This window comes from Lissotriton vulgaris, chromosome 8 (genome assembly GCF_964263255.1).
Source record: "Lissotriton vulgaris chromosome 8, aLisVul1.2, whole genome shotgun sequence".
Taxonomy (NCBI): Eukaryota; Metazoa; Chordata; class Amphibia; order Caudata; family Salamandridae; genus Lissotriton; species Lissotriton vulgaris.
The window spans coordinates 687,185,108-687,208,763 of record NC_141696.1 but is presented as its reverse complement, the minus strand read 5'-3'; the positions used below and the strand labels follow the sequence as shown (position 1 = coordinate 687,208,763).

Below are 23,656 nucleotides of genomic sequence, written 5' to 3'. Positions count from 1 at the left end.
TGTTTACTTTTCCTATTTTGTGGCATTCCTCTATCCATTTTGCCCGCTTGTCTATTTTGTCAGGCTCGCTGGTTTACTTTCTGTTTTATCTACCTGTCAGTCTGCATCTTTCTCGGTTTGGTTGCATGTGCTGCTATCTCGATGTATGTATTTCTCTTTTCAGCAACTATTTCTGTGTTACTGTGTGCCCTAGTTTCGCTGCCCTCATTTCTTTCGGGCCCGTTTGTCATTGAGCCCCAGTGTGTTTTATTTCCCTATCTCGCCTTTGCTCCGTTCAGATCCTCTCCGCCATCTGCGTGCACGTCTCTCTCCCAATAACTGCGTCCAGAGAGCAACATATCCACCCAACCCCTGCTCTCACCTCCTTCGCCCCGCCCCCTCCAGCCCCTGTCAGTGTGCGAGGACAGCAGAGCGGTGGCGGGTCTGGGCGTGCTGTTGTCCTCCCTCCTCCTCGGTTGCACAGCAGCGGTCGGTGCTCCGCTGCTCTCGTGTCCCGGTGGGAGTGCTGCCCTGCCCTCCCATCTTTTGCCCTCCCGCCGCGTATCCTTCCTTTCGCTGCACACTCGGGCACTGGCTCTCAGTCGCGGCCGCCGCCACCAGGCATGGCACAGGGCTCCGCCTCACTATGGCAGCAGCAGTGCGACACAACACCCTCAACATCCAGCTCGCTGCAGCAGTCGCAGGTAACGGCAAGTCGCCTTCTAGGGACGGGGTGGAGATCAGGAGTCAGACCCAGTGCTCGCAGGGCGTCCGGCTGCAGCCCTTGCACGCTCCCTGGCTGCAGCCCGCTCACCATGGCGGCTCCTCGGCCCATTCCGTCCTGTGGTGCAGTGATCAATGCTTCATAGGAGAGCGCATGGTGGTTTCCCTTCAGCGCCCGTCCGCACCTTTTCTTGGCTCTGCAGGCCCAGAGGCTGCAGCAGAGTCACCAGAGGACGGGGCCTGCTGCCAGCAACGCGGACTGCTCGTGCCGGGCGGCACATGCTCTGCCGGGTCTTTATTAGTTCTCTCTTTTGTATTTTGTAACCGAGGGCTGTCGACGGGTCCCTCTTTCTTTGACAGGTGTGACCTTTACCTATCTGCTCCCCGGCTGCCTGTGGCACTCTGGTGGTCGCAGTGCTGTCCTTACCCTAACTTCCCTCACTATTTTTGTTAGTCGTGTGCCCTGATGTTGCAGTGTTACCTTTTTAAAAAGACATTTCAACTGACGTTCTGTCTTATGTCAATGTTTGGCCGAGTTGTATCACATATTGTTCATTGGTAATAAAGAAGACACAGTCTGTAAATTTCTCGCATTTTGCTTAAAGTTTGTAGTGCTGTCCATTAACAATAATGATGGATCTCAATCCTAGGTGAGGTTATCATGTTATCCCATGACTGCATTACAAGTTATAGGTTGCTTAATAAACCGATGCATTCTGGTAGTTGTAGTCGTGCACAAAAATATTATGGCATTCGATATCAATTACTTTTTGCAGCCTTTCTAAGTACTGGTTGTTGTAACGGCGACAAGCAGCCACAGGGTAATCCTAAGCACATGCCATGTAGCGCTTTTTAGTGGCAGAGGAGTAAATATTTCAGCATCAACCCCCCCCCCCCCCCCCCCCCCCCCCCCCAAAAAAAATATTATGAAAAATCACGTCTGAAAAACGCCAACCCTATTTGCGTAGTTGTGGCAGCTCACATTTTAATTTTTATGTGGTGGCGCCTTAGGACAGCAATGTCATTTGTATTGTAGCCTGTGGTATGAAGTTACATTACACTTCATGTGTCCCTCATAAAGTCAATCTGGAGTATGGACATGGCTTTTTGTTTGTATGTTTTCTTTAGCTTGTTGAGTTTTATTGGCCTGACTGTATCTAGTTCAAACTCTTGGATCTGTTTCCATTCTTTATATTTATTTCACTTCTTTTCTTTGTTAACCTCATGCATTTATTTCATTAGATGGGCCAGGCATGGTTACCTTTTTAAGACTAAAGGATTTATGCCAATCCCACAAAAGAATAAGGGATGAATACTTTCAAATAGTCCAACCACTGGCAATTGCTCTGGTAGCATTTCAACCCATTGTTTTATATCTGTACTTCAAGTGCAAACGAATCTTAAATATCATATATTGAAAATTGACCATATATGGGCAGAAGATAAGTTGAAATGTGACCCATGCTTTATTTAATTAACCTCCAAGTAAACATTAGTATTTTCCAAGATTTTAATACAAAACCCTATTTATTTTCATGTATTTGTTGTATTCATGCACATCTGAGTTTCAGAGTGTTGTTCATTGGAAAGATGTGAAAATACCAGACAAGACAACTGGTAGCATAATAAACAGATTGTTTACAGTACGTTTGCCAGACATGTTTTTTTTCTGAAATGTGTAATATAGAGAAATGTTGTTTTTGCATTGGAGGGACTGAGAGCCTTTCTAGAAGGAAAGGTCCTGGTTGAGAAATTCAGAACCCTGAAAGTTAAGGTAATCAGTTATGAGGCAAGCATTTTTATAGTGCACATTTCCTTCCAGAGACAGGAAAGAAACATTTGGCTTAAGCTTTCTGAGTTTGTGGCGTTAGAACCTGCCCAATTTAGCCATAACTTCGTTGTCACTTTTAAGGTTTAAAGAACACCAAATAATGCAGCAAAGTTGGGCAGCTTTCCTATGATATCTGCCAATTTCAAGATTCAAGTCCAAGAACATCATAGCTGGGTCAGGTTTGGGTGTAAGATGAGAAATTGTCTTCCCCACATTGTATTTGAGATCTTTTTGCTCGATCTGTCTATGGATGCTGAGAAGAGAGGATTTTAAATCTGACATAAAATAAGGGGATTCCGGTGTTTGGTAGATTGGGTGTCTTTTGCGTTTTGGTGTAAGGCAGAGATTTCATGAATTTATTAACTGAAATTATTCCATTGAGGCACATCCTGTCTTTCAAGGACGATTTGAAGGTCGACTTTATCGAAGGCCACCGATAAATCCAATACGATGAGACAGCATGTATATTCTTGGTCAAAAGTGCAGAGGATATAATTGATCACCATGTGCGTTGGAGAGTCATACTGTGGCCCACCCTGTAACCATATTAGAACAAATCTAACAGTTCATTCTCCAGTATGTGCTTTATCGTTTTGGAGCGGTAATGGTTAACAGATGGGTCAAGGTTAGTTGTTTTTTTTTTTTTGGCGTCACATCTGCATATTTGAAGCACTTGGCTACAGCCATGTTTTGGCGAAGTGAATTGGTGAGGGCAAGCCATGACAGGAAGAAGGCCCCGGAGAGGGTCTTTTGCAATGTGAGGACAGATTGGGTCACCAGGGTAAGAGGAGGGTTTGGTATTGGAGACAGCGAAGAGTGGTTTAGTATCAAAGATAGCAAGGAATAGGCTTTCTTCTAAGATGAGGGAGAATGTATTATAAGAAGACAAATATTTAATTCTGGGTTGCCATATGAAATCAGAAATTAGGCAGAGTGAGTTTGGAGAGTTATGAACTATTTGAGGAAATGCTATTGACTATCCAGTTCCAGTCTGATTTTGTTGCTTTTCTATCAGGGAAGAACTAAGAACATTTGTTGCATTTGAATTCAGCAGTAAAGAAGAGAAGGAGGCTTTGCAAATAAAAAAAAAAATAACAGTATTTATTAAACCTGTTTTGGGAAGTGGGAGGTGATGCTTGCAGGTTTAATTGAGAATATTGAGGATATGTTGCTTTTCCTTTTTAGGTCTTGCACCTGGCGACGCAGCGTGAAGCACTGTCGCCAGCGAGACCTATTGTCAGCGACTTGGCTCTCAAGTGGTACAGACAGGGGCACGCGTAAGCGATTGGGCTCTGTGGACGCGCACGTACAGGCACGCGCACATCTCCCAGTCAAACCAGCATGCAGTTTCACTTTCGCCCCATGCTTTTAGTGCACATGTAAACAACACAGCATTCAACATGTAAGTCTTGTAACCTGTGTAAAACAGCCCCCGTCCCTTATCGCTCTGTGAAATGCGTTTGCGTGTTGTCAGATGCCCGCGCCCCGTTGTTTATCCTCCACAGAGCAGTGCTTCCGAGGTCTCTTTCCTGCCTGCCTCGAGCCGCTGTTAAGCACCTGGCCCCCGTCTGACCCCTTTGTTCCCGCCCGACCCCTCTGCTGCAGCTTCGCGGTCGGCCCTCGCTCCCACACCGCTCATGAGCGAGGTGCATGTAGGACCCACGAGTGTAGCGGTCCCTTCTGTTGTGCGTGTTGTCAGATGCCCACGCCCTGTTGTTTATCTTCCGCCTCAACAGAGCAGTGCTTCCGAGGTCTGCTCGTGGGGAGCCAGCGGAGGCGGAGCCCGGGGCTGCTTCCTGCCTACCTCGAGTTCAGCCGATGTTAAGCACCTGCCCCCTGTCCGACCCCTCTTCGTTCCCGCCCGACCTCTCTGCTGCAGCTCCGTGGTCCTCCCTCGCTCCCACACAGCTCACGAGCGGGGTGCATTGTAAATGCTTGTTTAAACCTATTGCGGTGGGCATGCTACTAAGGTGTAAATTGTATGTTACAGGTGTCAGCTTCAGCCACATAATATAGGCGTTTTTTCTTTGTAAGATGTTTGTATGCTCTGTGTCCACAATCTGTCCGCCTTTGTGCCTCGTGGTGGATTACTAAAAGTCGTAGAGTTTACAGGGTGTCCTGGTGGGTCCCCACAATACATTCTAACTCCTTGGGGTATGCACTGATTGATCAGCTGTGACGTCAATGACTCTGCTTTGTTTTAATCACTGGAAATGTCTGTGCTAAGTTGTTATGATTTTAAATAACTAGAAGCATCAAAAGTTTACTTATTTCAGGGTCTGCTGCCCGTAGCTTGCACGGCTTGGGAGGCAGGTGTGTGTGTGTGTGTTGTGTTTTTTATGTGTGTGTGTTTGCGTGTGTGGTGTGTGTGTTGTGTATGTGTGTGCCTGCATGTTTTGTGTGTGTTTACGTGCATGTGTGTGTTGTGTGTTTACATGCATGTGTGTGTGTGTGGTGTCTGGGGGTGTGTGTGTGTGTGTGGTTAGTTGTCTACAGTTATCTCTGGGGTCAAACATCGGTCCTCCCAATCCTCATAAAAAAAGCCCCATAGAAGCATCACGCATTTTCTAAAGTGTACTTGTACAATTCTTGCACACACTTCTCAGATCGTAAAATATTGAAATTTTTCACAAGTTTGCCTGCAAAACCCCATGTGAAAGCCAAGGATTTGTAACAATGGCATTTCAAACAAGCATTTGCAAATCTACCTTGCCTTTGGGAACTATTGGCTTTGACATTTGTTTTTAGTGATGCTGTGTTGTGTGACCAAAGAGAAAACAAAACTAAATTGGTTGTATTGCAGCTGCAGTGGGTGTGTTATTTTGTAGGCATGTGTATCAGACATACATTCGTCTAAAAATATGAGGAGGGTTTTTTCTATTTGTTTACTGATTCAAGTTGGGTTGGTAAATAAAAAGAGGTAGCGCCAAAGCATTATTAAACAAGCATTTGCAATGCAATATGTCTCGCATTTGCGAGAGTTTGAGCTGTTGGCATTGTAAACGACAATGCCTTTCATTTACGGGTTGGTTTTTAAAACCTAAATAAAAGGCATTGCCATTTACAATGGCAATAGCTTAAACTCTCGCAAGTGCGAGACCTATTGCATTGCAAATGCTTGTTAGTTTACTCATGAGTAGTGATGGAAGAAAGTTTTCGATTTATTTTTCTCAATCCGCTTTGGCTGGCTGATTTTAAACCCTCTCCCAAACCAGCCATCTACACATATTAGATACTAGGATGATAATTGCTGTTCTGAAGCCTTACTTCCTAACTGCATGGATTAGAAGCATGAATCTGTGCCCTTTGCCAGAGAGACTGATCTGAGGTTATGGAATGGCGTCCAAGCAACGTGCGATCTGGGAACTTTCGCATGAACATTTTCAATCAGCATACCGCAGGGGCGGCTGGTGACATTTGAAAGTGGTGTGGCGCAAAGTGATTTGCATACTGCACCCGAGCGAGCCTGAACCCCATAAGGGGAGTTTGGAGTGGTCCCCCCCAAGAATTTTTTTAAAAAAAGAAGAAAAATCGTGCATTTTAAACAAATTTGAGAAAGCAGGAAGGTTAATAAAGCAATTGTGAAAGTGCAGTTATTACATTAATAGATGGCATAACATAGGTAGCTGCTTATTCAGTATAACCACAGAGCTTCATACGCTCCGTCCTATTACGCTCAGGTGCTGAATTCAGACTATAAGACTTTCATGAAAATCTCAGCTCTAAGAGTAGAAGAAGTTGCACAGCAGTTGGGAAACAGCCTTCTCAAAGCATTGGGAACCACGCCTTACCTTTACCATTAGAACGCATGTGACTATCACGCATGTCTTTCCACGCAGAATATAGTGTTAAGGTGAAACAAAATGTACTTAATATGCCATTTGATCAGTAAAATCTGTGTAGTCTCCAAATAGAACAAACACTACAAAACTTTTAGAGATACCGATCCAACTGCAGACCAATCCTGAAGGGCCTAGGCTATTCCACGAAAAACTGATTGAAATGTGAACTTTAATATAGTTCTGCAACTACCTTGAAGAAAAAACCTTTGCCTCCGACTGGGATCTGCCCTAGAAGAGGCACAGACTCTGCACAGATCTCTATGTATAACGATTTACATACAATAGTGGACACAAGCTTGATCAATACCCTTCTGTAATAAATGGTGCACACGCTGCACTGCAGACTGCCTTTGATTTACGTCTCTCAGTCTAAAAGCACTATTGCTGTTTCAGTATTTAATGGCCAGCACTTAAGAAAGGGCTGATGATCTTGTGGTTTTTACCTTCACAAAAGCGACCGGTGCACTGTGTGGTGTGCTGTACATAGGGGCGTAGCACTGTACGGAAGAACCTGTGCTTACTGGAATTACCTAAAGTGCCTTCAGATCGGTTAGCAATGTGTTAGCATTTCATTCTCACCTGGTTGCATTCTCATCGAGTGGTGAAGTCGGCCTGTGAGAGGGCAGTTGATATTTACAACTGAGTCAGTTGTAAATATCAACTGCCCTCTCACAGGCCGACTTCACCACTCGATGAGTAACCTGAAATTATTCGATTTTGTGGCCACGCCTTTTCTGCCTAAACTATGGATTTGCTTCACTTGCAACACAATCCATCATCTACTGTCTAATCAAAGGATTTGACAAGATTGTTTCTACCTCAGAGGGATCGAACGTTTCCAGGAATGCGGTGACTCAGGTCACTCCGCAGTGGAAGGCCTGCTGTATTTGGGTGTCAAACTGGTACTAATGAGGTGAAACTTTGGCCAAGATAGTGTTAACGTTTAAAAAATTACAAACCAAGGAAGTAACAGTAGTACAAAATGCGCCGCATTATGCCACATAATTTGACCTCCCTGCCGATTAATTCCGGTGGACCTGCATTTATGCATCAGTGGAGTGGATTACGGTCAGCCTGACTCCGCCACACCCTCCAACAGCTAAAAAATAGTGTCAGAGATTCCCCTCTCTGGATGTTCCACTACACACCATTGCACGGCACAGCAGACGTGTCATGCATGATTCCTTTCAAACGCACGCGCAAAAAGACGAGGGCGCTTGTGCGGCCCGTGCTGCACGGCTATAAAAAGGATATATTTACAGTGCATGCGAGGTGATCCACAGCAGGGAAGCCAGCGCCCAGAGGCCGAACGACAAGCACACTTTGTCATCTGCAAAGCACTTCGTCACTAACATGGATAGAGTTATGGAATGCTTTTGATGTGAGTGAGTATGCACGTGTGCGTGTTCTGTTGGCTTGTGTGTAGGTACCAAAGAGCATGTGTATCATGTATTTTTACGTGTGTGTCTGCTCTCGTCTGTGTTTCTACAGCAATTACTAGTAATTGTAAGCTTGTGCATGTATTATCTGCCTTCAAATTACTTACGAACTTTACAGCCTCATTTAAATCCTGCCAATGCCACGAGGAAGAATGTGAGACACACAAATGGAGTCACAATACTTCTACTTAATCTGTTTGTCAATACTATATACTCACTAATATGCAAGATATCACAACGATCGATGACGGGTCGAGAATGAGTCAGAGTGAGACTCAAGGAGTCGAGATTGAATGAAACCACACAGGGCACAGACACAGGCAGGCTGGCTGATGCGCACAGGGCAGACACCACGAGGCGACTAGAACCGGATCCTGCCTGCCATCCGACGTCAGCAGCCTGAGCAGCGATGCGCGCTGCGAAATACCCAATCACTGCATGACTACATTCAAGGTAGACACAGTGGTTGGCCACTATGCAGTGTGGCTGAGCAGCAGTGCACCACCCACGCACGGCATCCAATAATGGATTGCCCTGCCCTGCTGCGCGGTGACTGGCCAATCCTGGCGCTACATGCAGCGCCAGGATTGGCTAGGGGGGTACACTGAGTGCTCGCCCTCTCGCCCTTCCTAACGCTGGGGGCTGCTGCCCGGCTAAACCAGCACCCCCCTGGTCACTCTCTATGGAGAGGGACCTAACTGCGCATGCTCGGGTTAGTTTCAGCCCCAACCTTCACTTGCGCGCTAGGGGTACCTGTCTCTGTGCTGCAGCCCTGCTGTCATTCAAGCTGTGCAGGACAGCCCCCCTGCGCACAGCGCACTCCCGGAAAACTCTGGCCGAGTTTCGGGTGCTGCCCGGATTCCAGGCAGGGCTCGGTGGCGGCGCTTAAATAAATTACTCATGGGTGGCGATTATTTTCTTAAACAAAAGTACAATATTTGCCTTGCAGCCGCGGGTCCATGTGGGCTAGTGGGGCTACGCCCCTACGTCCCAATGGACGCACCGCGGCTGCGGATGAGTTCTCAAGGGGGAAGCTTGGTGGGGTCGGGGACGACATGTTAGTTTCTTCTTCTTTAATCTTTTCTCTTGGGGCTTGGTTCAGAGGGGTTGCCGGTTTATTCCAGGGTGATTTGGGGATTAATCTTTTAGAAAAATACTTGTTGGAGTATTATTGATTTATATGTGCATTATGTATGAAATAGCAATACATTTTCTATAAAAATATATACTAGACCACCAGCTCATTTTATTTTATGTTTGCTATTTCTTTTTTATTAGGTCGAACAGTGGCACCACCATCCTTCTGTAATAAAAAATAAATATTCATATATAAATACAAAAAGCAGCTTTTCGGTGGGCACTCTTTATCCATTGGCCTGTTAAGCTGTTTTTTGCTGTTCACTCCCCTCTACCCGCCCCCCCCCCCCCCCCCCCCCCCCCCACAGCATTAATGCATGGGATAATGGGTCAGCCATCTTCAGCCATTGGTTCTATTGCTCTGTAAACTGTAGCATTTCCTGACAACGTGCACATCTTCCTGAAGTGCATTTCTTTCCATTCTTTATTCACTTTTGTGTTATTCTTGTGTGTTTAGACTATGTCTTCATGTTACAGTAATTCAAAGCAAAATGTAATTTTTCTTTGGGCTAATAATTGCAAGCATATAGAAAAAACGTTTAGGCAGTGACACTCCGCCTCCCCTTTTTTGGGGGGCCTATTACTGCTCTAAACAATCATGCCAGCTTGCAACGGCCAGACTGTTGGCTTTGCTGAAGCTTGTCGTGTGTGTTTATTTAATTTGTTTTACTGTTTTTGCAAACACCCACAAAGAGCAAGCGGTCAGTAATTATATGCCGGGTCCACAAATTCACTTCCACCAGCCCTGGTTTTGTTGAAGACCATTTCTTGGCAGAAGTTGGTGTCACGTTTAAAAATGAAAACAACTTAGCTTTTGTTACCCAGCGCCGTGTTACCTAGTTTATTAACCTTGGAAGGATGAAAGGCTAAGCAGATCCTGGATCCAAACTTAAGCTTTGCAGATTTCTCATCAATCTAAACAGTAAACGCTTAACCTACTCAACTGTCTGAATGTTATGACGATTACTTGACTGACTCTTGTGGTTCATCATATGTATGGATGTTCGGGGTTTCGGTGTTCATGTTTATGTTTACAAAATATTTAATTACCTGTAGATCAGGTGGAAAAAATGGTACCCCTGCAGTACATTCTGTAATTCATGTGTGCAACATAATTCCCATTAACTATTGCGTGCCTCCGTGTGTGTGGTTCCATGTGTAGAAAACAATAAATAAACATAACATTTTATTGAAATGTAAACATAAATTGCTGGTAATCCAGTAAAATGGTACTAATGTGCCACCACAGCTTTGACACAGAAATCACTTGAACTTCTGCTCACATCTACCATGTGATTATAACCCCTCAGTGGCATTATGGGAATAGCATAACCCCAATAAAATGTTAAATACAATAAAAAAAGGATTAATCAAACCAGTTCTGGAATCACCTGTTAAGGATGTAAAAGGTTAATGGTGTTTGACATACTTGCCCATATCTCAGCGACATTTCACTGCTTCAGGCCAGCCACACCGTTAATTTAAAAATACCTTGTTTCCACTTAGTGTGTTCTGGCCCAGACACAACAGGTAGCAATTAGGTGTCTGCTTCCAGCGGGGTCATAGTAAAATAAAACAAGACTGTCCACTTCAAGCCAAACAGGATGGTATACTGACAACACCAGCTGCAGGGCAACTAACAAAACACTACATTAAGCTCTTATGCCTCATATAGGTTTAAATCTTGTTTTGACTGGAGTGAGTCTTACTCGTTTCATCATGCTCCCGACTGGATAGTCTCAGAAATTTCTAAGCATATTCTTTGAAATCAAAGTTATTTAAAAAATATATATATATATATATATATATATATTATGTGATCAAGGTCCAGGTCGGACCGAAACGCGTCATGGCGGCATACTGATGCAGGGCGGAAAAAACTTTAAATAAATAAGAAACGCACGAAGAAATTGGGTCCGCGTTGTCTATCTGAGTCCGTGGTTTGCTGACTGGATTCTGCAAGGATAGAGTACTGGAATATATATATATATATTCATTGAGCAATACTGCTGCTACGTTACTCCTGAACAGGCAATTCTACATACATCTTTCTCTGGTATAGATAGACTTTAGGATCTGGAAAGTATCACACCACACTATCTAATTTGTCGCCATTCCACTTGTGGCTATCTACAACGTTTAAGTAGACTCTGAATGCTCCGCTGAAGCACTACCATAACAAATCAATGTTTCAGTGGCTAGTATTAATCTTTGACGATCCTCATAAAGAAAAATGTTGCCGCCAAATACTACTCCAGTGGTTCTAATATGCTTTTAGCATCGTTGGTCTCCAGCCTTCTTTTAATAGGATTCTGCATGAAACGCATCCTCCCCTACAGTAAAGACTGTTGTCTGATTCTTGGATATTCCATTCTATACATGCCTGATATTTAACGTGTGTTTGTTCCTGGTTTGAGGCAGAGCCCACAGCCATGTCAAGTCACCTCTTCCCACCGCAGTCTGATTCCCTCAAGAATTACACATTTATTTTCTACAAATTGGCTTTGTGTGTTTTTTCCCTGCAATACCGCTCAACACAGTAGTACATTTCCCTCTAACCTGTGTGTTCCTCCTCATTCAAATTTTTATTTACTCCAGGTGCCAGGCTGTGTTCCAAGGGAGCAGAAAAGCTCAATACTGGACAAGAAGCAGAGGCGCCTTATCCACCCGCCCTCTTTGAAGCTCGCTAGCCTGAACACAAGGTCGCTTCAAAAACATCACCTTGAAATTTTTACTCTTCTTCAGGATGATGCTATAGACGTTTTAACCCTTACTGAAACGTGGCTAGGTGATAATTCTTCACCCGATATTATTGCAGCCCTCCCAAATGGATACGACATTGTTTGGCACAATCGTGCGGACAATGCTCGGGGAGGGGGATGGGGGGGGGATAGCAATTATGTTTAAAAAACATCTAACAGTGGTTAAATTAATAGCCAAAACAGTAGATTCGGCGGATATACTTGGAGTGAAGATCACCTTGAAGAATACGTGTCTTATTGTTCTTACTGTCTATCGTCCACCGAAATGCACCTCGGTGTTTAACTATTTGCCCCCATTATCTCAGATATTTGTACTCGATTTAAAAAAGTCTTGGTGACAGGAGATTTTAAAGTCCACTGGGATAGTGCTCGTAAAGATTTGACAACTCGCCGGTTGGAGACCTCTATGACTTTGTTGGGCCTTGAACAGCTCGTGGAAGCTCCAGCTCATATTAAGGGTCACACCCTCGACCTAATCTGGACCTCTGATCCAGAGGTGGTCCTTACGAATATTTTACCTTGTATTTGGTCCGACCATTATTTACTTCAGTGTGATATCCCTATTGACAGCGATTTAGTCAAACCACCTTTAAAAACAAAAAAAGTACGTCAATGGAAAAAAGTCGATTCCAAAGCCTTAGGTGACGTCCTTCCTAAATATATGCAACCAGTAGTCTCCCATGGTGATCTAGATCAAGACTATAATGCTATAGCGTTGAATCTTAGACAGACTATCAATCAGATAGCACCTGAAAGGATACAGAAAATAAAGGGTGCTGAAAAAGGGGCCCCTTGGTTTACCCCGCTTCTGAAGGATCACAAAAGAAAGCTTCGCCATCTTGAGAGATGTTGGAGGAAAACAAAAGACTGTACAGATCGGGAACAGTATAAAATATCTTTGATTTCATATAAAAAGCTTATTGTGTCAGTTAAAGGGGAATATTATGAAACCTGTATAAATAATGCAGATAATATCGAGAAAGAGACTTTTAAAATCTTAAAAGAACTGAGTAAGAAAGATGAAAAGTCAGAAATAAGAATAGATTGTAACACCTTTCAACGTTACTTTCTTGAGAAAGTGGCAACTATTCTGTCTGATATTAAGAAGGACACCTCTAGTGGGCTCCCTGCACCACAGGTCTCTCAAGCCCCCCCGAAATCCATCATCTCTAGGTTTCCAGGTTTAGACTCTACGACTCTTGTGCAGCTTATAAGTAGACTAACATAGAAAAAGATTCCCTCATGACCTGAATTATTTTACACTTGACAACCTTTATGCTTTCAGCAAAGGCCTTCAACACAAGGTGGCAACATATATTTTTTCACATTTGTAATTTTTATTTCTTTTTTATGTGTTCTTTTTAACAAGATTATATTTTTCAGTATTTCTTTGAATTCATCACAATCATTTTACAAAAAATACATATAATTAATCAGTGAGCAATAAAAATATAAATACAAACACCATACAGAGAAAACAAGTCTAATACACTCTCACAATTACCTCATACATACACTCTACATTCATTCTTTATTTTGTGTCTGAGGGGTCACAGGTTGTTATGTGATCTATTATGCAGGGTCGACGCGTTTCGGTGGAATGAGACCACCTTCCTCAGGACCTTTAGCAGAACAGACGCTCTTTCCAATAATTTATAGGCTCTGTATGGATATCTGTAATAATAAATAACATATCATATATCTGTGGCACGATCTAAGAATCATAAATTATCATAAAGTTCAAAAACTCATACAATTGTTGTTGACCTTGGTCACCTTGTGTAGAACTCACAAAAACATAGTTCATTACAACTTAATTATTCATTTTTTGTCTTTTGTCATTGCTCTATCTAGGGCACAAAGCAGCACTGGTGCCACTGTCCTATTACTGCAGAATGAGGCTTTCCTTAGAGAGTTAAAGGAATTAAGTCAAAAGGTAGAATCATTAGAAAATTGGAGAAAAGAGAAGAAGAACGTTCATGTGTCTAATAAGTCTTTAAATCACATTACTAAGAAAGATGGAGTTAATATTACTAATTCTAATGCGAAAAAGACACTCTATTTAGTCTCACTACATAATTTATACTTTTTTTGTTAAGAAGAAGTTAATTTCACCAATTCTGATACGAAAAGGACAAACTATTTAGTCTCACTACATAAGTTATACTTTTAAAAAAAAGATTATATGTTCTTACCCTGATAGCAAAGGTGAGAAGGATCGTAACTAACCTACGGGATTGCGAGCCGAGGTTTTGTTGGCGGTGGCGTCTTGTAATAACCAAGGTAATCGGACAACTTGAACGAAAGTGGGGTTAGATTGCGCGGTTAGATACCGACCACGGCAATATGTGCAATGCGTCCAACTAGTATTAGGTTGGATTGTTTCCAACGGGCGTGTACTCAGGTATACTGGAAACATATGACCCGTATATGCTTGCAAAAGCCTGTTTGTTTTCATCTGGAGACCAGAGCTTTAGATAACGCATTTAAAGTGACCTCTACTACTGCACGTAAAGCCATCACAGAGTAACTCATTAAAGGTAGAAGGGGCATTAGCGTCTGCTTGTGTTGCTGAAGATAAGTAATTATCTTGACTATATATTCATACTCCGTTTTAAACCTGATAAATATCGGAGTAATTTCATTAGTCATTGTAACCTCTAGATTACTTATCCGCACTTAGGAAATACTAGATGACCTCCCCCAACTTTGTTTTCATTTTCTTCCAGCCGTAAAATTGAAAGAAATATAGAGATGCCGTCGATAAATTGAGAACACATTGATGTTACCTGAAGCTCGTTAATGGATTACTTATGAGCTGCTACCTTTTCATATAAGGTTAGTTATTCTTCAACCAATATGTCTTATGAAAGCCGCATATAAAAACAACCAGACTAAGCGCTATTCACATTCCTTTCAGAAATCTACTCGTATCTCATTAAATAGTGAAATGAAGTAATGCAGACCACTAAATTTTTTATTGAATTGAAATGATTGTCAACGGATAATTCTATTTGGGTAAGTCGCTTCACAATAAATAGAATGTAACTCTTACAAAATCTTTACAGGTATAGAGACAAAAATATCTAAACATTTTTATACATGATTGTAGGATCGCTTATCCGTAGACAGATTGACAATCGAAGTTACGATCCTTCTCACCTTTGCTATCAGGGTAAGAACATATAATCTTTTTAAAAAAAGTATAACTTATGTAGTGAGACTAAATAGTTTGTCCTTTTCGTATCAGAATTGGTGAAATTAACTTCTTCTTAACAAAAAAGTATAAATTATGTAGTGAGACTAAATAGTGTGTCTTGTTCGCATTAGAATTAGTAATATTAACTCCATCTTTCTTAGTAATGTAATTTAAAGACTTATTAGACACATGAACGTTCTTCTTATTCTCTTTTCTCCAATTTTCTAATGATTCTTCCTTTTGACTTAATTCCTTTAACTCTCTAAGGAAAGCCTCATTCCGCAGTATTAGGACAGAGGCACCAGTGCTGCTTTGTGCCCTAGATAAAGCAATGACAAAAGACAAAAAATGAATAATTAAGTTGCAATGAACTATGTTTTTGTGAGTTCTACACAAGGTGACCAAGGTCAACAACAATTGTATGAGTTTTTGAACTTTATGATAATTTATGATTCTTAGATAGTGCCACAGATATGATATGTTATTTATTATTACAGAGATCCATACAGAGCCTATAAATTATTGGACAGAGCGTCTGTTCTGCTAAAGGTCCTGAGGAAGGTGGTCTCATTCCACCGAAACGTGTCGACCCTGCGTAATAGATCACATAACAACCTGTGACCCCTCGGACACAGAATAAAGAATGAATGTAGAGTGTATGAGAGTGTATGTATGAGGTAATTGTGAGAGTGTATTAGACTTGTTTTCTCTGTATGATGTTTGTATTTATATTTTTATTGCTCACTGATTCATTATGTCTTTTTTGTAAAATGATTGTGATGAATTCAAAGAAATACTGAAAAATATAATCTTGTTAAAAAGAACACATAAAAAAGAAATAAAAGTTACAAATGTGAAAAAATATATGTTGTCACCTTGTGTTGAAGGCCTATGCTGAAAGCATAAAGGTTATCAAGTGTAAAATAATTTAGGTCATGAGGGAATCTTTGTCTATGTTATTACTGTGTTCCTCTCTTTCCCTGACCTTAAAGTACATTTAGAGGGGGTCCCATATCTATGTAAATACAGCTTATAAGAAGAACCAAGTCAGGTTCCCCTGCGGACCCATGCCCCCCTGGAGTTTTTTGTCTGGCGCTTCCTGTTGTTGAGGACCACATCATCTCCCTCTTAAACAACTCGTTAGACACTGGCCTTTTACCAGCTACTTTTAAAGAAGCACGAGTTAAGCCCCCGATAAAAAAAAAAGCTGGGGGCTGACCCGGCTATTCTGAAAAACTATAGGCCAATATCCCAGCTGCCTTTTTTGTCCAAGATCCTGGAACATGTGCTAAAGTCCCTGTCTTCATTCCTGGAGTCACGCCATCTACTCCAGGAACGTCAAGCAGGGTTCCGTGCACATCACAGCACCGAATTAGTAATGCTCTCGGTGCTGGATGAGCTTAGAGGCATGGCTGACAGTAAGAAACCAAGTGCCCTGATACTTTTAGATCTATCAGCGGCATTTGATACTGTCAGCCATGCCCTGCTTCTGGACAGACTGGCCGCATTTGAGATAAAGGATTTAGCACATCAATGGCTAAAATCCTTTCTTTCGGGGAGGACCCAGAGGATTCAATTAGGGGATCGTATATCTGAGGTGGGTGCTCTTGAGTGCGGAGCCCCGCAGGGCTCTGCATTGTCCCCACTCTTGTTCAATCTTTACTTACAACCCCTGATAGACTCCCTGGCAAGCATGGGCTGCAGAATTTTTAATTATACCGATGATACTCAGTTGTTACTGAGTATTGACAACACGGCATTTGCACGAACCCAGGCCCAGAATATACTTAGATATACGGTTAGCTGGATGACGGCAAATTTGCTGAAAATAAATCCCCAAAAAACGGAGGTTTTGGTGGTTTCAACTGCTGCCTCGCCCTGGAGTGATTTGTTTTGGCCCCAAGAAGTTGGCCCCACCCCGAAACCGTGCCCCAATGTAAAAAAGCCTTGGTATTAAGATCGACCATGAGCTGACAATGGCTAGCCAGATATCTTCTGTTGTTGGGACCTGTACTAACCTAATCAGGCAGCTACGCAAGCTAGTTCCCCTACTTTCCCTAAATATGCTCCGGACCATTGTCTTGGCAACAATAATTTCAAGGATAGATTATGGGAATGCGCTCTACCTAGGTTTGCCAAAAATCCTGATCAATCGCTTGCAGGTAACTTTGAATGATGCAGCGCGACTGATTTTTAGATTACCTAGACAGACCCATGCCTCTCCATTACTGTACAGGTTACATTGGCTCCCCATAAAGCAAAGGGTGGAATTTAAAAGCTTATGCATTGCCCATAAGGCAATCTATGGGCATGCCCCTGCCTATATAAAAGAACGGCTTGGGGTCTATAATCCCAAACGAGCGCTGAGGTCTTCTAACTCCCAATTGTTGTCTTGTCCGCGTTTTAAAATGGCAACCAAGGGAGGGAGATCTTTTTCTGTCCAGGTCCCACAGATGTGGAACAAATTACCGGAGTCCCTCCGCAAAGAAGTAAATCTTCTTCATTTTAGGAAGTCATTGAAAACACTCATGTTTAGGGAAGCTTTCTGCTCCATTTGAGTAATGTTGTTATATCTGTACCTTCTGTTTACCTACTCAGTTGTTGTTACTGCTTCTGTCATGAGCGCCTAGAGACCTGACGGTGATTTGGCGCTATACAAACCTCAGATAACAATAACAATACCCGACTCTTCTCCTGGTTTTCCTACCATTGAGCAGGTGCCGAAGTCTCATAATTTGAGTTAGCGTTCAGGATCATCAATTTTTGAGCGTACCTGTTTAAAAAGAATTTTTTTTTTTTAGCTTTATTCAGAGAGAGTGTTGTCAATCACTATTTGAAGGTGGTTACATCCACAAAAGGCATTTCACCTGCTTAATGATTGTGTTCGCCACTGAGAGGAACTTGGGATGTGCCTGAGACTCTGTCCCTTGAATCCCTTTGAGAGGACGCAGAAGGCTTGGACCAGTGGGCCTGCTTAAATGACTGTCGCTTGAGATCTGTTTGTTGGTTTCCTCAGGTTGATCTGTGATTATTCCAAAAGTAGCTGCTTAACAGCATGTATTTTCTAGGTCTGCCGGTGGGACGGGTTTACCAAGTGTAACTTTCTTATAAATGGACACTTCAGGATTAAACTTCCTCTTTCATGACATACTCTTGGTGGCCTTGAGACCCTCACGGGTAGGTAGCGTGCTTTATAAATGCACTGATTGATTGATTGTTGAATTTGTTTATTGTGTTCTATGATAAAATTATGTGAGGGACTTGCGCTCTGCTATGTTATGGCCAGTGTGACCTCAAGCTTGCTATTGTCCACAATAAGTGACCTCTCTCCAAATCCAGGCAGACTGAACGTCTCTCCGATTGCAAGACATTAAGACTAGGAATAATTTAGTATCTGATACACAAACCTAGAATGTCTACTAGTTTGAGCCTCTCGAATTATAAGGGTAACATATTGGATTGCAGTTGCCTCAGGTTCTAGAAGATAGTAATCGATAAATAACTGAAACCAGCGAGACATAACACACCTGAGATTTGTTGTGAGTTATTGTTTGACATGGGAATTCGATTTGTTTTATTCGAGAGAAGAGCAAAATAAACACTAATTGACTGAACCCATGAAATTACTCTTTTCCATTTCTTTGGAATCCTTTCTGGATTTTTTTTGTATTTCTCTACCAGGCCTATAATTCTGTCTGATTAAATTACAGCATCTGTAAGCATCATCAAACTGAAAGCAAGCATCTGCAGTGCCAGTAGGTCCAGCTTATACCAACTGAAAGTGCTTCTTATTGTGAGTTTAGGCATGCGGTAACTCCTTGCACATGCACTCTGTCACTCATTCCTGCACTCATGCAACCATTCCCTGACTTATTTTTACAGTCACCCACTTATCATTCACAATAAAATACACACACAGTAACTCGACACACATATGCACTTAACCTTTTCCGTGCTCATGACGAGCTCGTCATGAGCTGTGGAACGCTCACACGCGGGGATAATTTCCCTGCTGTGCTGAACGTTCCACGGGAATGGGTGTGGTCATGACGAGCTGAGCTCGTCTTGAGCACACGAGCACTGTGCCTCATGACGAGCTGAGCATGGGGGCACTGTGCTATAAGGAGTTGCAGTACACTTTAATAAAAAAAGAGAACGTTAAAAAGGAGGAGGAAAGAAATGAAAGGGGCCCTAAAAAAAGAAGAAAAGTGGAAAACTAATTTACTGGCCCACCAGTCCATGCACTGAAGCACACAAATTTTCATACATAATTCTAGACTTTCGTTATAAAAGGTGTCGTCAGGGTAGCAGTTTATGCCAAATGGATGAAAGAGTGCGAATGAAAGACAGATTGATAGTAGAAGAGGGCTGTCCAAAGCCTGTGTGTATGTGAACAAATATAGTTATAGGTACGACCTAGTTTTCTTTGGAAAAGTGTTTTTTTGGTTTGCTTATACTTTAGGTGGCGGTTGATGAATCTTCAAGAAATTTTCACCTAAAAATGGTTTTCCTAGTTCTTCCTGGAAAGTTTTGGATTGATCCGTCACACGGGGGAGAGATAAGGGGGGGAGTGGTAGGGCGTAGGGGTGTGGAGTCAAAAAATGTGCGTTTCCAATGCAATTTCACATAGGGATTTTGAGCACGACTACAGCCCTAACTGCTGGACGGAATTACTACTGCTGGATGAAAGATACAGACCCGCACAGGCAGTCACACAGCAACTCGCAGACTTACGCAGGCATTCACACACCTACTCATAGAGCCTTGCTGGAACTCACAGACCCACTCACATATCCACGTAGATACTCACACACCCACTCACAGACCCACACAGGCTCTCCGAGATCCACTCGCAGACCCATGCAGGCACTCAGACCCACTCACACACCCATGCAGGCACTCACACATCCACCTATGCAGCTACTAACAGAACCACTGTCAGACCCATGCAGGCACTCACACACATGCTGACAGACCCACACAGTTACTCTCAGACTCACTGACAGAACCACACAGGCACTTACAAACCCACTGACAAACCCACTCACACACCCATAGTGCCACTCACACACCCCTAGCGCCACGCACACACCCATAGCACCACTCGCCCATAGCGCCACTCACATACGCATTCAGGCATTCGCACACCAAGTGACCGACCAACACAAAAACTCACACATGCACTCACAGACCCACTCAAGCACTCGCACACCCACTCACAAATTTACACAGCCACTCACACCCCCCACACAGACACACCCTCACTCCTCACCCTCCTCCACCCACCACAGACCACCCCACAGACACCCCCTCAAACTCCCACCCCCCACCCACACCCCAACACTCCCCCTACAGATGCATACAGAGCCAGAGCTCCTGATAGTATCTGTCATGGCTGGGGCAGGGTTGACACCTGGCAGCTGTGCATGCGCATACTATCTGTTCGTGACTTGTTACTTTGAGCAGGCGCTGGCGTGGCAGACTTCTTGTAATGGACAGTGGGATGCCTTCGGTAAGGTCGAATATATAACAGCCGGCGCTTATCGGAAGAGTGTCCACACTTTGAGACTGCCTCCGCCACCAGTACTTCTAAAGCAGAAGGGCAGCACATGATTCTGTTTGTTCTGCTTAAAAACACAGCGGCGAGGTATTAGAAATGTTGTGCTTAACTCGTAAAAAAGGTTGAAGTTGACTCCCTGGTGGAGCAGTGTTGTAAGTCATTGACATAGGCACACTTAAACCAGTAGAGACTAAGTGTTAATTATTCCCACCTGCTCCTTGTTTTATCAACCCAGTCCCTTCTCCCCTCCCACCCACCTCATCTAGGTTTCTTCTCTGCCCACTTTAGTGCCCCCCCCCCCCTCCCTCCAATTGCCAAAGTCAGTAGCTTGGCCATGGAAGAGTCCTATTGGCTTTGCCAATACTTCTTTAATGATATTTCCTAACTAACATACCTGTAACCTTTTTTATTTTGTGACTATATACAATTAATATAAAATCAGGTGCTGAAACGGGTCCCTATCAAACTCTCCATTTTTGCCCTCACCCTCAGGATAAATCTTAACTGTGCAGCTACTCGCCCTGTACTGCCTGTAACTTCAGAAAGACTCATTATAGTTCTTTCACAGTTTCATCATTTCAATTTGAAGCGTTTTTAATATGCTATACTACGAAGCCATGGTTGTTGCTTGATCATGTTATGCTGCTAACACCCATTAATAAAGCTAATATTACTGGTTTGTTGAAGAATCAGGAAGGAACCAAGTTACACAAGCACCCTCTAAGAAGTCAATTGTCAAGGAAATTTCCGTGAAGTAATAGTTTTTTCAAGGTTTTTACACCAACATCAACCTTAAGTTCATTTGGAGTTAAGGAGCTTCAAAGTATGGATCCAAAAACAGTTGTGCTTCAAATTCTTTATTATCAAACACATTAAAAGTTTTCCAGCTTTGCACTGCCGACACGTGTTTCGCCCACTCCTGGGCTTTTTCAAGGCTGGAAGCATAAAAATTACAATGAGTACATCTAATAAATGTGAGCTATATATGTACAATTTCCCTAATTATATACAATAAAACTTTTTGTGTGGTCTCATATTTACATCACCATTCAATAGTTTGTCCTGAGAAAAACCACTAAACACGAACATTTTATACTACATATAAGTTCATTGTGAATATACTGACAATGTCTAACAGTCCAAGAAATGACCTTACCAAGTTTAAGAATTGTATCTCACAACAGTTTACAAAAAGATTCAACATGATCAGAATTTCATGATTCAAGTACCCTGATATTATCAAGCATAGGAGTAGTGCAATGATTTCATTAGTTATTACGCTGTCCTTGTTCACACTTCCTTCCCACAAGCCTAAGGAGAATAACCTCAAACCCATGGTTCCAAAAAATGAGCACTTTATAAACAAACATCGACCTACCAATCTTAGTCAATCTTGACAGGTCTGGCCATCGGGAAGATCTTATGAACCAAAAAGGTGCAAATATAGTGTGTCGATGTTAGGAATCCTAATGTAATGGAGAAGAGTAGAGAGAAAGATATTTTAAGAAATTGTGAAGTCACAATAATTAAAAAGGATAAGTAACAGCCATATTCCGAAAGGTACCCCTACCTATTAGGTGTAATGATCACGGCGAGCTGTTCAAGGTGTTGGTTCCACCTTTATAGCTTCAAGATATTGAGCCCCACGTAGAGTTTTATTAAACTAAGGACAGTCATGGAAGTATGTCCTGTAAGTCAAAGAAACGAAAGCATGCTGATCATAATAACTCAACATAATGTCCAAACTCACTGGAAACCAAATAAGTGTGTTAGGGCATATAAAAGAAAGCATTTCGAAGAAATGCTATTAACTTGGGCAAGCTCTGATTGAGTAACTAATACTGGGGGTTGACAACCGAACATAGGCTCATGCATTAGAAAGGTCACAATAAAGTATGCATGCCAAAGAAATCGGGAGCATCAGCCAATTACTCACTTAGTAGGGTAGTACGGTTCGCTGCATGGAGATAAGTCCTTATTCAAATAGTCAAGATTCCTGTAGACCTTGATAAGTCTGTAAGACAATGTAAACAGTCATATTGCACCCTCTATTTATTAAGTCTACTTCAGAGAATTAGTGCAGTAGACATGTTGTAAGTAAGAGCGCTAAAAAAACCCTGCAAACGAGGTGCAGATTCGGAAGTCACAAGATGTGATTGGTCAAAGAAGACATTGTATTCTATACTATCCTATAGCTGAGAACAATGATTAACCATAGTATGTCAAAAATGTAAACACATTGCGTAGAAGCAATCGGCAATAGTAAACGTAAAATAAATGAAATCACTAAAATGACCCTGCAACTAGAGTGCAATTTATAGGGTCCCGAGTTTGGATTAGTCACGGAAGACATTAAACTAATGCTAAACTACGATTGGAGCCAATGTTTCTCCACAGTTTTCACAGAATGTACACACATGGCGCAAATGCAATAGGCACCCAGTATGTGGCCAAAAAGCGCTAAAAAAGAGTTGTATTTTAAAGAGGAAGTATATCTATATCAAACGAGGAAGGGGATCAGCGTTCGTGTCCCCCAAGCAGAAATAATTAAACTAAGTAAAGATCCCACATGTCAGGAATCCCCATCTTACCTTCCAGTCGTTTACATCGGGGCCGAATCTCCACTGCAAGGCACTAACAATTCAAATTCCCCGCGTTCCGTTTTAAATAGACGCGATGTAATAATTAACGCGGGAAGATATGTCGGAAACCGTAACTCTATCCGAGACGGTTAATGAAGAACCACTGTGGCGGCCATATTAGAGTGACCGGACGTGCATTACGGTGTATGCCTTCGTAGTGTAGCGTTTGGGTATTTTGTCATCATAGTTAAAAAAGGGTTAGAATTGAATATTGCGATGTGTATCCAGGGTGTGTTCACAGTAGAACTCACAGTTAAAAGCAGCCATTTCAGTAGACGAAAAGGACGCTCCTAAGTCAGTTATAAAAGAAGAGAAGTGGCCCTGATGTATACATAAACACATTTCTAGTGGCCCTAGCATTTTGACAACCCGTTTGTTAGGGTTTAATAAGAATTAAAGGTCGTTCCAGTCTTAGAATTAACACTAGTAGCCCCCAATAGTCTAGTATGCTAAAGGTGTAACATGCATACAAACGGTGTCAGGACATGTTCGCCATCTTAGAACGGGACAGAGAGCCTATTTGTAACTATCTCTTGTATTGA

The 23,656-nt window shown here is 42.5% G+C and overlaps 1 protein-coding gene across 1 annotated transcript in view; it reads left to right on the top strand.

Annotated features, from left to right (window-relative positions):
- Positions 1 to 381: 381 nt before the first annotated feature.
- The window catches only part of SMS (spermine synthase), a 706,719-nt gene continuing 683,444 nt past the window's right edge, over positions 382 to 23,656 (top strand). The window contains exon 1 of the mRNA XM_086934550.1: positions 382 to 683. Within this exon, the coding sequence (XP_086790676.1) occupies positions 626 to 683 (58 nt within the window). The 5' untranslated portion in view covers positions 382 to 625. The remainder of the gene's footprint in view (positions 684 to 23,656) is intronic.